Source organism: Notothenia rossii (assembly GCF_949606895.1).
Source record: "Notothenia rossii genome assembly, chromosome: 4".
NCBI classification, from domain to species: Eukaryota; Metazoa; Chordata; class Actinopteri; order Perciformes; family Nototheniidae; genus Notothenia; species Notothenia rossii.
In genome coordinates this window covers 78,502,431-78,517,879 of record NC_136902.1, presented here as the reverse complement: position 1 = coordinate 78,517,879, position 15,449 = coordinate 78,502,431, and the positions used below count along the sequence as shown (strand labels likewise).

At 38.5% G+C, this 15,449-nt stretch overlaps 1 protein-coding gene across 2 annotated transcripts in view; it reads left to right on the top strand.

Annotated features, from left to right (window-relative positions):
* Positions 1–15,449, top strand: part of drd2a (dopamine receptor D2a) — a 50,692-nt gene that overhangs the window by 14,193 nt on the left and 21,050 nt on the right. Inside the window, exons 2-3 of one of the 2 annotated variants that reach the window (XM_079677817.1) lie at positions 8,330–8,611; positions 14,360–14,469. In XM_079677817.1, the coding sequence (XP_079533943.1) occupies positions 8,333–8,611; positions 14,360–14,469 (389 nt within the window). In that variant the 5' untranslated portion in view covers positions 8,330–8,332. Of the gene's footprint in view, positions 1–8,300; positions 8,612–14,359; positions 14,470–15,449 lie in introns of both variants that reach the window. The other variant, XM_079677816.1, reaches the window with a different exon arrangement.

Genomic DNA, 15,449 nt, shown 5'->3' with positions numbered 1-15,449 from the left:
AAAGCGTAATTAAGGAGCACTATTGGAGTGACTTTGATGGTTATTGGACTCAGGATTAATTTATTTGGATGCCCTCTGTATGAAGAAATGAAAGGACGGCGCAAGTGCAAACAATTCACAAAGGGATTAAACTGTGTAAAAACACATGCTCAAAGTAAGCCGGATTTTGCCGATGTGTTTATGTGGATTCAAAAGTCGTAAATAATCTACAAAATGGAGGAGACCGATCTGATCGGAACAACTGTGACAAATAATCCAACTGAAACGGGCATGGACGATGACTATGTTTCAAAAATGCGCTTATCCAGAAAAGCCTGGTTTGGACACTTTACGGCAGAAGAAACATTTCTATTAAAGAAAGAATTATACATTTCTGTCTTTTTATGCCTTTAATAGCTACTAACTTGAATTTTATTCTAATTCATTAATCAATTATTTATTATATTTTATTGTAATGTAGAGACAAGGCTTTTAGTGACAATCATGTATTGCTTTACAATTATATGTAAATGTAAAAAAAAAATATATATATATTTGGCCTCAAATCATCTGAGGCCTGGCGCCCCCCCCCCCCCTGGGATCTTTGGTGCCCCCCCAAGGGGGGCGACCCCCCCAGGTTGGGAACCACTGACTTAGAGGATCAACATTTTGATGTCGGTGATTAAGGTCAGAGGTTATATCTCATTCACTGATGACCAAAATGTTATCCTCAAGAGTATACAAGAATTAAGAAAACTTCACCCTTCACCTTCTCTGTGGCTGTAGAGCAAATTTCATTGCAGGGTAAATACAGGCGTAACAACACTCATGAGCAGGTAACATATTGGTGGGCTAGGGTCCCGGTATGGCTGTGACACAATGAATAAAAACAATAATCAAATTTATCAATAAAACTTGCGTTAACCCTATAATGAATTGCGTTAAATTGAATGTGTATTTACCACACTAGGCCTTCTTACAGCATGTCATCACATTGATATACTGGTAAACTGTCATTATTCAAATGTAAAATAAATGAAGTCGATTCAACCCAAGTGTAATTTCATCATAAAACTGCAACTCCTGTTCCCACAGCAAAACTATATCGAAACATATGTTTATGTTTACGTCACAGCTCTCTTAAACGGGGCTCCGCGCTGCAGTGGAAACGCGCCATAACTGGCTGATGAATATCCCAGTGCTCGTGTCACAGCCACCGAAGCATTAAGGAAATGTTCTATTTAATGCACCTTTCATCCGTTTTTATCATCCACAGTGTAATTTCCAATCAATCAGGCATAACTCAGTTTGACACGAGTATTGTGGGTTTCCCTGTAGCTGTTTCAGAGAGTTTATCTGCAATGTTTGAAAATGCTTGTAGCCCAGATTGCCATTTGTTATGAGTCCACAAACCCTTCAACTTCATAATTCTAAATATTCTCAAGGCATTTTATTACAGCAGGGTTTGTTGTGTATTACTATTTCCCATACTTTATTAGACTCTGGGCTGCAGTCTTGCTTTTTATGCTATTCGGCCACATCTTTGCAACCTTTCCATCAGTCATTTTGACTAAAAACTAATACATTATGGAAAATAAGGTGCCATTTTAATTCCAATTGGATTTGAGAATAGGTGCATTACACACCATACTGTATGCACAGATACAGATATTTGTTTTATAATGTTTAGTAGGGACATATTTTCATATGCTTCTCTGTGTTTTCTTCCATATGCACATATATGTTGGAAAACAAAGTTAAACAAGCTAACTGTATTGTATTTACGTCAGATGGTGTTTTTACATTTGATGGCTTTATAGTTCTTCAGTGCACTGGCAGAAATGATCTCCTACACACAAACACACACGCACACACGGAAAAAAGCTCCAACCGCTGGAGCAAAAATAATAACACACTCACAATTGTATCAACATCAAATAACTGATGCAACTGGTGCAACAGTTTTCAAATAATTTCAGTTATAATAGTCCATATATTGCTATCACATTTTTTTATTTCATTAGGACATGAAGAGGAAGAACACCCACTTTGCTTCTATCTGTGATTTTGCACTCCACTTTGAAATTAAAGCTCCCATTTGAATTCTGGATTGGTGTTTGAGAGCTTTCCTACCAGCGGTCTATTAACTGTTTTGCTATTATAGACGACACATGCAGCTTCTTAGATGACAGGATGGAGGTGTCTGGCCTTAAAAAAAGAGAGGAAATTACGGCTTGTTACTGGGAGCTTCAAAGAACAATACACATCAAGAGACTCCAAAAAGAATGTCTTGTGACACAGTTCACTTGTCTTTAGCCCCATCTTCTTTGTTTCAGAAATGCATGCTTGTTCTAAAGCCGGGAGGGAAAGGTGTCTTTTCACAGCAGGAAATTGCAACACCTAGAAAAATAATTAGATAAACTGCTATTGATCAACAACACGTAAACCTTCTCAAAGTAAAAGGCAATTTGTACTCTGAGAATAAACTTTCTATTAATTGCACCTGACTATTTTATAAAAATCACTAAATTGTTCACTGTTATTGTTGCTTTATAATTGGTGTATAATTTACATTTCACCTAGGTTAACCTTAGAATTGTATTTTATTATTATTATTATTATTATTATTATTATTATTATTATTATTATTATTATCTAATGTAAAATATTAAAGTAGGACTACTAAGAAGTGTGAATAGTGGTTAATCCAATTATGTTAATCCTAAAGCCAGAGTTTCCGATGTTACGAAGGGGGCGCTCTTTGAACCCTGGTAAATCACCATGGTAACTGTAGCTGTAATAATATGTTTTTAATGCTGGATTGGCTGAAAAAGTGTTTATGGCAAAACACGATCAGACTGTGTTAAGGCTTTAAATTAAAAAAGTATCTCGGTTATTTCCGATTACTTCCTCTCTTGCTAACATCACATTTTGGCAGATTGGTGGCTGTTTACCTCTAAACCTAGTTTGTTTGTTGTTCCACAAGCACACAAGCATCCAATCTGTGTGCTCTCTGTCGCGCTCCATAGTTTCTCCAATTTGTTATGTTTCTAAACCTCTCTGAACTGGACCGTCTCTTGTCCTGGGACCTCTCTTTCTCTCCTGGCTGTCTGTGTTTCTTCAGATGTTTTTGATCCAAATCTTTTTCATCTAATAGATTAAGCATCTCCTGTGCCCTGTAGTATGAAGCCAGATTTTTGGTTAGCGAGGTAACTTCAGGGTTAACTCTGGGTTTCCGGTCCTACGACGCTGGTTCACTTCTTACCGGGGTAGATCTCCATGCTGAACACCCAGGGCCGTCCCTCCCTACAGGCCGATCATGCCGGCTGCATGGGGCCTCACATTGCGCAGGGGGCCTCGGCTTATGAGCTCGGCTTGTGCGCAGTTCTCAGTGCAGTTCTAAGCGCAGCCCCCCCCCCCCCCCCCCCTGCTCCGGAGCAGGTTTGGTTGATAAGAGATCAACTCAGTGAAAGCACCGCCTGCTGACCAATCAGAGCTCAGCGTGCAGAGTTTAAGTCATATTGGAAATAGAGTTTAATTAAACTGCCGTTGCAGGAAAGAGGTCCGGCAAAAAATGTGTGAACATGAAAATTAATAGAATCTCACCTCCCATCTTCAGAGCAACCTGACTAATATAACATTAGCGTTAAGAAAGCTTACTTAAATATCTGCCACAACATAAGTAACCGGATCAAAGTAACATTACGTATAGTCCGAGACACTGACTGCAGACATCGATGTGTCCCATTATCATTCATATTACATCATCAATCACATCATAATATCATATATTTCCTTATCTGAGTCAGCTTCTTGAGCCATATCTGGACGTGCAACACTTACATTGTCACATACTGAATGCCAAAGTATTATTTAAGCAATACGTTAAGTTGAAGAAACACTCAAATGCAATTAAAGCCAGATCCACTCGTGTCTTAGACGGGGCAGTGATATCATAAACTGTTCATGTACGCATTCAAACACTCGGTTTTACAAGCTGTTCTGTATTCACCATGCATGTGCAACTATGTGGCTTTTATCCTAGTTTATCGGTTTAACTCATGGATGTTTAAAGTTTAACTTCTTCATATTTGTCTAATATTACAGTTTACTTTTCATTCACGAAGTATGACGCTGCACTGTCACTATGTTTGTTGTTAGCATTCTGGCTCTGTTACAGTTTGGGGATGTTCTCAACTTTTATCCAAACAAAACATAATCCTGTCTTCTGATTGTGTAATCTAGTCTTTATTGTATCTCACTGTAACTAGTCTTTCTTGTTTGATTTATTTCTGTTTGTGTGACACTTAAGTGGCCTTATTATGATGGAACAAATACCCAAAAGAATAATTATTGCAATTACATTTGATGTCATTTTAAAACAACAGATAACCCTGCATTCCTGACATCTGACAGGCATTGCCTTTTTAAAAAGATCCCACCTTAAACTAGATATTGACAGACATTGAAGTTGAAATACATTTGTAAGTAGAGGGATACTAAACCACACATATTTCCCATTTTATAATATTGTAAAAGACAATTCAAGAATTATTTACCAAAACCAGACAAAAAATGACGACACTAACTTTGACATTCTTTGTTATTCAATGATTTTGCAGCCTAGTATCCTTACTTTTTCCTTGAGAGATCTGATTATTTCTATATAATTGTTCTGAAGAAAGAGACCGAATATAATTACACACCCAGTTGGTTATCATTGTGGATCATTTGGAACAAAATGTGTGCTAACATTCCTCACAACGTGATACATTTGTTTTTATCAGGGAATATAATCAACAGCACTGTGGTATAAACACAGGCTGGCTTGGCAATCATTTGGGTTGGACCAAATCATTTATGTATATTTGCATAATCACTGTCAGTATTGCAGTGCAGCCCGCAAGGTAGTGGGTTGTCTGCTTGCTTCAAATATCTAAATGTGGATGACACCAAGAAAAAAAAAAAGGCATTCATGGGGCGCCAAGGTCACAAGAAAAGTGTATCATGTGGCTTGGACAGGTGCCCTCAACATTAGCTGCTCCTAATGAATGGTATGACCCTGGGTTTGATCTTTGTTGGTGTTGGACTCTTTGAATGTCCAGTTGCCTATTACAACAGCGACACTTCATTTAAATAATGGACAACGGTTCAAGTTTTAGCATTCAGCAAGTATGGGCTCTGTTGGGGATTCCTAGTGAAAGACACTGAATCTGTTTAGGGGGATGCACCCTGACCTCTATCTGACCTCACCTGAAGAGGACATTGTTATTATGATAATCATGTGCAGGTCACAGAGGAGTCATTTAAATAATGGAAGATATTGAAGGCAGCAGGGAGAAAGCAGAGGTTGCTTTATAAAAGCTAGCACGCGCTGTCAGGACAGCAATGAGAACAGTCTCATGTACTGTAAGTGAGGAAGTAGAGCGGGCAAATAAATGAGATTAGACAGCACAGGCCATCTGCAGGGTAAACACAGAGACTGCTGCCCCAGAGCAATGCTTACGAGTCCCAACAGGAGATCTCTCTGCTCACCCGCACCCTCTATTTCTTCTTTCACTTTTACTCTCTGAATCCTTCTCTCTGCACTGGGGCTCTCCTGGCCTCCTTTTGTAACGTTTGTAATGAATTCAGCCGTGTTCTGGGCTCAATAGTAGATCTATTTAGTGTTGTAATGTATTGTATGTATTTATTTGTGTATTTCCCTCTATTAGTCACTTTTTTTTGTATTGATTCTCTAAAATGAAAATTCACATTCAGTGTTAGATATAATGTGCAAACCTTTTTGAAAGTCAAAGATAATTGAATCAGTGCAGTGACATTCAGATGTATTGTAAGTTGCACGTACCTGACCCTATTAAAAAATCACAGATAGCTAAGTGTCCGTCCTTCACCAGTAAAACGTGACCTGAAAAATTCAAGATATTCATATACCTCTGGACAAAGACACATCATGCTTATGTAATGATGGAAAGGGCACAAAAGCGTTTTGAAAAAATGAAACCTTATACATTTCACAGTCACTGCGAAGCGATTCATGTTAAAAATGATAATAAATGTCGCTACGACATTCAGTTAAAGAGTTCCATATTAAGATAAAGGATGTGAAACAAAGCCGAATGGCAGAGTGTTTCTAAACATCTACAATATAAAAAAAAACCTGAGGGATATATATGTTCTTCATTGAGGTCACTATGGAGAAATCCACTGCCTCAAAGACTTAAACCAAAACGTGGCTTAAAAAAAACCCATTTACATAAAACAAAAAAAATTCTGTTATGTTTCCTTATCTTAATGGTAAAGAAGATATGTAGAAAATCAATGATATCTCCCAAAGTCGCAACTTTATTCAAAAAATGTCCTCTTCTTTTTGACTCTACTTTGTTGTTCTGTTTTGTGGTTGAGCTAATAAATAATAACACACTAACAGCTAAAAAAGGTTGAACTAAAAGATTCTGTCTTTGGAATAAAACCTCTTGACTTGCCTCACTCGGTGGGATGAAGACTAAGAAGTTGAACAAAGGATTTATTTGTTTTTCTATCCGCCACATACGCTGCCCGTATGAAGAGGAGGAACTACTGTATGATAGCAGCCAAAAGCAGTGTGTATTTTAGTGTCATTTATTTATGTTTTGAAAGTCAACAATTAAGGGCCTTAATTGAAGATAATTAGATAAATGGGAGAACTGAAAGTGTTGTCAAAATCGTACCAGGACTTTATGGCTTTACAGGCCACCTTCTGTGTGAAAACTTATTTTACCAAAAGTGGAGACATTGCTGCAGTTTGGAGCACCAATGGAGAACAAAAATGTATTTGGGAAAGTGGAGGATTACATAAACATGAATCTATACCGTTATGAGGGAACAGCACTGCCAATAGTTTCCAAAATAGAATGTGTTTGTGTATTTCTGACGTACACAGAGATGACAGCTTTATTAAGTTGCTTTCATTTTAGCTTCACAGTATCGTAGCAAAAACAGAGCAGGATCATATTAATGAACTATATACTTTGTGAGGTTGACACACAACTTAAATACATTTCATTTTGATGACACTGACAAATGATTAAATAAACAGACTTCAAATATCCAGGATGCAGGAATATCCAGGCTGTAATCACATTCCACACATTGTATTTGATGTTGTAAGCTAAATGCAGATTGATGGCTGCAGAAGCTCACTAAATATGTTAATCAGAATCTCTTGCCGCAATGACGCATTGTTTTACTGACTGTCACAAGTTCCTTTGAGTTTTTATACAGTAATGGTGCATATTGATGCAATATGGCTGTTTTGTAACATATTGGCTAAGCAGAAGTTCTTATAATGGTATTCCTGTCTGAAAATGCAAGTCATAAGATTAGAATTGAAGAAAATTAACTGTTGTTTCAAAGTCATGCTTTTCTAGTCATTTCAAGTGGATGTATATCACGGGTGCGCTGACTATGATTCCTTTGATAACACAGAAGCTCTTGTGTTGTGTTTTTCCGGACCAATTATGCTAATGAGGGTTTCAGATATTCGGGTGATATGTCTGTCAAGGGGAGACAACTCCACATCTTTCCCCTTTTTGTGGTTTATATGTGTTTGTTTGTTTTAAAGACCGAACACTTTGGGAGCACTAATTGCTGTTTTTGGATGCAAACCTGTTCCTTATATTCAACTACATGTCCTAACCATAGACTGTCCTAACACTATCACTTTTTGTAGAGCTATGGAACATTTCCCCATATTGTTGTACTGTATCTCAAAAGTTATGAAATATAACCAAAAAGTGCAAATAACTGTAGCAAACTGTATTTGCATACAAGAAAACTCTATAGTGTACCTTTTCTAAAATGTTCTGAAATCTCTTTTTGAGTATCATTCCTTTTGCAGCACCTCTTTCCTTACAAAAAGGAAAAGCACATTTACCAGCACATTAATATTCAGCATTGGTGCTACGTTATGCACTGGGGAAATATACCCATTGGAAATCACGATACGTTTTTCTCTAAAGGCCACAGAAACTACAGGATGCATTTAAAATTCTGCCAGTTCACTTAATGCTTTTCTTGAAGTCAGGGCTTTTTCAGGGCTGTAGTTTTATGGAAATATGGTAAATACCTTCTACTTCGTGTTGTACACATTTGGATTATCCCAAATATTCTAAAATGAACTTGGTCCATTGGGGTTTTAGAGATTAAGACCAAAATACTGCAGGAATACAGATTGTCCCAACAAGTTTGTGCTTTCTTCATAAACTGTTACTGCGAACATTCACATGATTGCAGCTACATTTAAATGCTGTTTTCTCTCTGTGTTTCTGCATGTTTTGCAGGGCCCGTTCTTGGCCTTCGTCACTCACAGCTAATGGATGTCTTAACCCAGTATGCCTACAATGACAGTTTCAATGATAATGGAACATGGAGCTTCAACGAAACAGATCAAGAGCACAAGCACCCTTACAACTACTATGCCATGCTGCTTACTCTGCTCATCTTCGTCATCGTCTTCGGCAACGTGCTGGTATGCATTGCTGTGTCCAGAGAGAAGGCCCTTCAGACCACCACCAACTACCTGATCGTGAGCCTGGCGGTCGCCGACCTTCTGGTGGCCACGCTGGTTATGCCATGGGTCGTCTACTTGGAGGTAGGATACCAGATACACACACCCACACAATATTTACACAAGTATACTGTGTACATACTATACCAAAGACAAAGCAGTGGGGTGCAGACTTGTTGTATAATAAGCAGTTCTTGTTTCTATACTATCGCCTATATAACAGATGTGAATACTGTCAACAAAACAACAGAGAGGCTCCTTTGATACCAAGAAACACTTTACTTTTCCAAAGAAAATTATCATCATTAAGACAGATTTCAGTTTGGAATATTGTGGTTGGAAAATAACAAAATTATGCATACAGCATGGATTTATATGAAATCTAGTGCAAGTAAAAAACTCCTGAAAAGGGCTTGAGCCAAGCAAGTCGCCTGCAGTTATCAGCAGGTCGAAGGCCCAAGGTGAAACAAGGGGGGCAGCTCTTATGTTCACATCAGCATTGTAAATATCAGTCCTGCAGTGGTTAAAGGCGTTTATTGTTGCAACAATATGTGACAACATCAAAATGTCGGACCGGTCTATTCAGCTATAGGTCAGACATTTATGAATAATTCTTCCTAATTCTGGGATATATCAGTTTGCATTCGCTGCTGTGTGATATAATGCAGTTTTCAAAGTAGTTAAGACACATCAATGCTGCTAACCAGAGCAACCTCAAACAGAACAGAGTCTCGGGTCCAGCATAAATTCATCTCCAATCCACTAAATCAATAGCAAGCAGGATGTGGGCTATCTTTCAGAAAAGACTCTCTATCTCTTGGTCATTGCTCATTTCTTCTGTCTATCTTCTCGGCCCTGGGGTTATTTCTGACCGTCAGGCTTTAGGTCACGCTGTGTATGATGTAGAGAAAGGCAATCTAAGACTAAAGGGACTCTAATCCTCCTATGCCTCTCAGTGAGTCAGGGTGATTATCACTCTGATCAAATAACACTGTATTAATCCATAAAATGTCATGGTCACTCCATGTATGTTTGTTACAGCACAGTGGAAAGTGGAAATGTGTCACTCTTTAACAGTAATCTTTCAGAGATATTATTACTTTTTTAAGTGTAATAAGTCACCTTTTCATTGCTTTTATGTTTGTGATCATGAGGACCAATTATTAGCCTAAAGCTCGTTAATCCATAAAGTAAGAATCCTGCTGTGTTTGTTTTTTATCACTAACATTTACACTCTCTCTTTTGATGTGGGCAGATGGGTTCACTAGTAGGGTGCCTACATTAAAGTATTTCGTTAACGATCGAGTGGAATTGCAATGTCTCAGTGCAGCATCGTATCAAAGCTCCAAAATTCTACCATAAAACCTTTTTAATTAAATATTAATATTATAGCAAAAGAAAACGTGTCCATGAAAGCATAAGTGTTTTAATGGCATTGGGTGGACTTTCAATTTGAGTGAGCCTTGGAATTCCTCTGACACAGCATGTTTTCAGACACTAATTTAAAATGTCTACATCCTGTAACTTTATATTGCTGATTTGTGATCTGTTTGTGTTTTGTGGAAACCCAATGTTTTTTTTATTTATTTCTTCATAACCAGAGCAGGAGCAAGCATCAAAAATGTTGGATTAAAGAAGCGGTTCAGGGATTTAGTTCATAAGGCTAGAGGCATCACGAGAGTCAGAAAAAAATCAAAGTAACAGAGACTGCAATATGTTGAAATGTAATCCAGCTCAATAATCCTATATTTACCACAATGGAAATCAAAATGATCATTTACTTTGACCCTTTGTAAAAGATCACGTAATTCAAACTCCATTGTACAACATTTTAGATTCAGGTTTATTTTCTCAGACTTTAGAGAGCGGCCTAAATTGACATTAGTCAACCCCTTTTGATAGGCTGAGCTGCTCATAATGACAATTCACTGTTTATGTGTACAAATTGTGCAGAGCTCAAAACAGCATGTGCTTAAATATAAAAAAATGTAGCCTCTGACAGAGTTCATACTGTATATTCTTCTTCCATCAGACTGATGTGCATCTTCAAATAATAACAAAGAAACAATTTAGTGTTCAGCGTGGGATAAAAACGTGTGGCAGGTCTATGGTTTGTCTCCCTACTACAAATAACACACTCCAATTCTAACTGCATACAGAAAAACGGTTCTCTTCTATATCCATGTGCACTTCCTTAATCTTAGCCTCATTGACTTTGGCAATGACTTAATTTCATCTTGTTAATAATGTATCATAATGAACTTTAGTTAGAGCTTAGTCACACAGTGTGGAAAAGGGCATTTAACTCGCCCTTTATTATCAAAAGCTGACTTGGCATTAATTATTGCAGCTTTTGCTTTCTGCCAAGTGGGAGAAGAGAGAACATATTGAAGGAACATAAGCCAGGCCAAAAAATTTAATTATTACAAATAATTACTAGTAAAATCCAGTGTAAGTGCAATTTACAATCAATGTATTAAAACATGAGTAGTGTATACCCAAATGGTAATCTGAGATGTGGATGTGAATAACATTGTTACGACCCGCCCTCTACTTAGTGCAGGGGTCGACAACCCGCGGCCCACGGGCCGCATGCGGCCCTTTAAGCCCTCTGCTCTGGCTCCCTTGAGCTTAGACAAAAAATAAGAAGGAAATAAAATAAAAGTATTTTTAGGACTATTTATATTTTGTTGCATGGTTGAAAATGTTTCATATCTTCTATTTTGAGGTGATACTGTGACACATAAATAAAAAACAAAACGGTTTTAATTAGGTCAACTAAAATATGCGTCACATCCTGCTACGGTCCCGCGCGAGCGCCTTTTCCTGCGGGTGAATAACCTGACCCGATGAGCGAACTATGGATAAATCAAAGAAAAGTACCGGAGGAACACAGGATTTAATTCTGTGTGGACAGAGTTATATGCTTTCACAGCAAACGATGCTGGTTTACCGGTATGTTTGATATCTAGAGAGAAGTTGTCAAAGGTGCTGCACTGCAGCGCTATAAAAAGCACGACCAATCATCTGAGCCGGCCCGGCTAAAATAACTGGATGGCCTACCTGCCTGTCAGCCTGTCACCCTTCCATCTGTGCACACATTTATCTCGTGCCCTCATTGGTCATGTGCGCGCTCGTGTGTGTTGGAGGAGGGGCTCTGTGAGGAAGTCTGAAGGAAGAGGCATATTTTTTCCGGTTGTGTATTTTCAAATTCGAGCGCACTCGAGCTGGTTTCTCCATTCTTACCTACCCTACCTTTAACTATTTTTAGGGTGCAGCTATATGTTTTATTTATTTCAAAGTGGGCCCATTTTAATAATTTTTTTTTTCCTTCAAATGTGCAGAGGACTCCCCAAGTGCTGTGTTTAATTTATTTTAAAGTAGGCCTGTGTATTATTTTTTATTCTCCTTATAGGAGTTCTTTGTTTCTTATTAGAGGTTAACAGTTTTATATAATGTAATAAATAGCCTAATAAATGCAAAAAAACTGTAGTTTTTGTCTGATATAACAATAAATACAACTTTATTAGCTATCAAGCTATGAAATATGTTTTGCGGCTCCAGACAAAAAAAATGTTTTGGAAAAAGGAGCAAAATGGCTCTTTTGGTCAAAAAGGTTGCAGACCCCTGACTTAGTGGTATCGGCTCGTGGGGAGACCCGCAACATAAAATAACACACAGCAAACACGCAACATTTAACCGCGTTCATTTATTTCAGACCCAACCGTACTCACATGGCCAACCGGCAAATGAACAATGCCGCTGGAGGACAGGGAAAAACAAAAAGACGAAGTGGGCCTGAGCCAGCCGCACCACGGGCCGTAGGACCCAGAGCTTCCCTCCGCTACCCAGAGACCTAACAAATCCCTGCGGGAAAAAACAAAGCCGCGAAAACCTAGACTACCTGTTCCTCCTGAGTACATAAAGACACACAGCGCTAAGCATCTACAGATCCTACAGCAGTAGAAGGAGGTAGTCCACGGATAACGTCTTCCGGCGTTAAGATCGGGGGAAGAGCCGCTTCTCCTCCAGCTTCCCCAGATGAACGTAATTAGGACACCTGGGGGAGGCGGAGCCAGGGGCGGACCAGGTGTGTCTGTGCAGCAGGGGGAGAGACAAACAGGAGGGGAGCACGTAACAAACATGATATTATTATTTATTCTTGCCAGTAAGGATGTCCATTCAACATTGTAATACACAGATAAATAATTAGTTGTATGTATCTTTTAAAATGTGCTATATGCAAATGATGTAAGAAATGTGCTTTTTTTTTTTACTGCAGTTTGAGTTGTTTACTAGCATTTTAAATACAAAAGGTCCTGTAGTTACAGAGTTTGGCATTTGTTGTTTTTTATTATGAATGGCATAAAGACAGCTGAGTTTTAGATGAAACAGCAGAATAAGTTAGTTTCATTTCACCCAAATTTCCTCTGACATCTCTGCACTTTCCTACCACTCACTGAGTTCCCCAGCCCCCATCACTGGATTTTCAATTTCCTCAAACCTCACCTTTGAAAGATTAAATCATACCACAGTTACATTGTAAATTATGAATTGCGATGCACATATACACAGTATCAAATTATAAATGACGTTGGAGTTGTAAACCCAGAGTAAACATTTCATAATAATTATCCTATTTTAGCATATATTTGTTGTGATTTTATTGCCTGAGACAAGCAAGTTAATATCCACTGAATGCTTTTCCATGCTGATAGAAAACGAGTGGTGTTTCAACTTTGAGGGGCTGAAATGGTTTTCATCTCTTATGAGGCATTTAAATTGTTATGGGTTGCAGCACTGATGAGGCTAACAAGTATGATTGTTTTCATGGAGCTGATGAGAGGAGGAACCGGCAGATCGTCCTATAAAGATCAAGAACAAGAAATTGAGTGATGGCAGGGGCAGCTAGAAATAGAAGGTAGTGTAGAGATACTAAGAAGACAAATGTCAGGAGCAAAAGGTCAGGAAGAATGCAAAAAGAGACGAGAGGAGAGGTTGCGACAGGGAGAAGGGCGCTCATTAGGCTGTCAGATATTTCTGCTATCAGCACTTGTGTTGTAGACACCAGCGACGACATGGGAAATGTAACGTGGCGTTTAATTTCATGAACACATGGCCTAGTGACAAAGATGAATCTGCCACATGAGGTCGGGGTCGTTTCCCCGACACATTCATCTCTCTTACCCTTTTAGGAGGAAACAGGTGTGATGTAGTGCAAAGTGGGCTTAGACCTTTCAAAGCATCACTCATTATGTTGGTTTATATTGGGGTTTGATCCTGGATCCGAATGAAACTAAGATACGAACACGAACAAGTCAAAATAAAAGCCACCTGGTGTCATTGAAAAGATGTTAGTAAGTCACTGCACAGTCAAATCAGATAATCAGTCAATATCCAGGATGTCAAGATTCTTTTGATAAAATAAACATAGCAGAACATTTGGAGTCTGTACTATATCTGCAAAATATATATATATGCTAGCTGTTTTTCTCCTGCAGTTTATCAGATCAGATGAGATGGCTTATGTCTGTTTAATCTGTTCTCCCATCAGATGCCACTCACAACTCGGTGCATTCTGATCATGCTTTTTAATTTTAACCTCATTTATTCTTTCTTCCTATGATTCAGTTTTGCCCTTTATTCCCTCTATTTCTGATGTTACCGGTGAGGAAATGATAAGGAAAAAAACACGAGAAGGCTTAACTGTCAGGATTGCTTTTTGTTGGAGAAGTATAACGCATCATCACAGGTGCTGCCTCTTACGGTGCAGTGGCTTTGTTCTGTTGCCTGTTTTTGTAAACTGCTATTTGTTGATGTTTTTTCTTACAGGTAGTGGGAGAGTGGCGCTTTAGCAAGATTCACTGCGACATCTTTGTCACTCTGGATGTGATGATGTGTACAGCCAGCATCTTCAATCTCTGTGCCATCAGCATTGATCGGTGAGTTTGCCGCTGCACTGATTATTAAGGCCTGTCTGTCATGCTTTATGTTTGGAGCTTCAATGGAAATCTTTAAGCAGGTTGCCTTCAGCGCCCACACAGCTATAATCGGACAAAGGCCTCAATTGTGCACAATGCACAATACCCTAATGTCATCTATTGAGTTATATAAAAGAGCAGACATGTCGTAATTGATAGCCTCTAGATGTTCCAGAATTATAAATGTGAATTATACTACCTCTAAGAAATATGCTTAAAGGAATTAAATCTATTGGCAAAATCGTTGACTACTGCATGATAGGGATGCCAGTGATTATTCGATTATTCGAATATTCGTTACAGTCTCCATAATCGAATATTATTTAAAAAAAAATCAATTTTTTTTTATGCTGCAGCACGCTACACACCGACCCCGACCCCGACCCCGACCCCACCCCCCCCTCTCCCTCACACGTGCGACTAAAGATGAACAAAGCGGCAGGTAAAAAGAGTTCCTCCTCGTGGAACTACTTCGAACTTACAAGTCCAAAGGAAGTTAAATGAAACAAACAACGGAATTCCTTTTGTCTGAGTTTTTTTTAATTCTCTCCCGAAGGGGCGGGGGGGTCTGTTGAATAATTAATTATTTGGCAGGGCTGCCGAATAATCGATTTTGATCATGGTCAGTTTCTGGCAACCCTAGTGCATGATATACAAATATATAAAAACACAAAGTATAAACCCTAATGAAAAAAGCAGTTAGGTTTAAGTTAGAGACCTTTGTTTATTATAAGACAAACAGCCCACAAAGCATAATACAGACTTAAGAAAACAATCAGAAGAAACACTTACTTACAAGGCCAATGAACACATCTTGTTGAAACACAATGATATCCTCAGATGAGGAACAGAGGTGGAAAGGCATCAAAAAGTAAAACTAAGTGAAAGGGGGAATTAAATAGGGGGAGGGGGGGAGGAATTCATTTTCTGACGTCTACCCA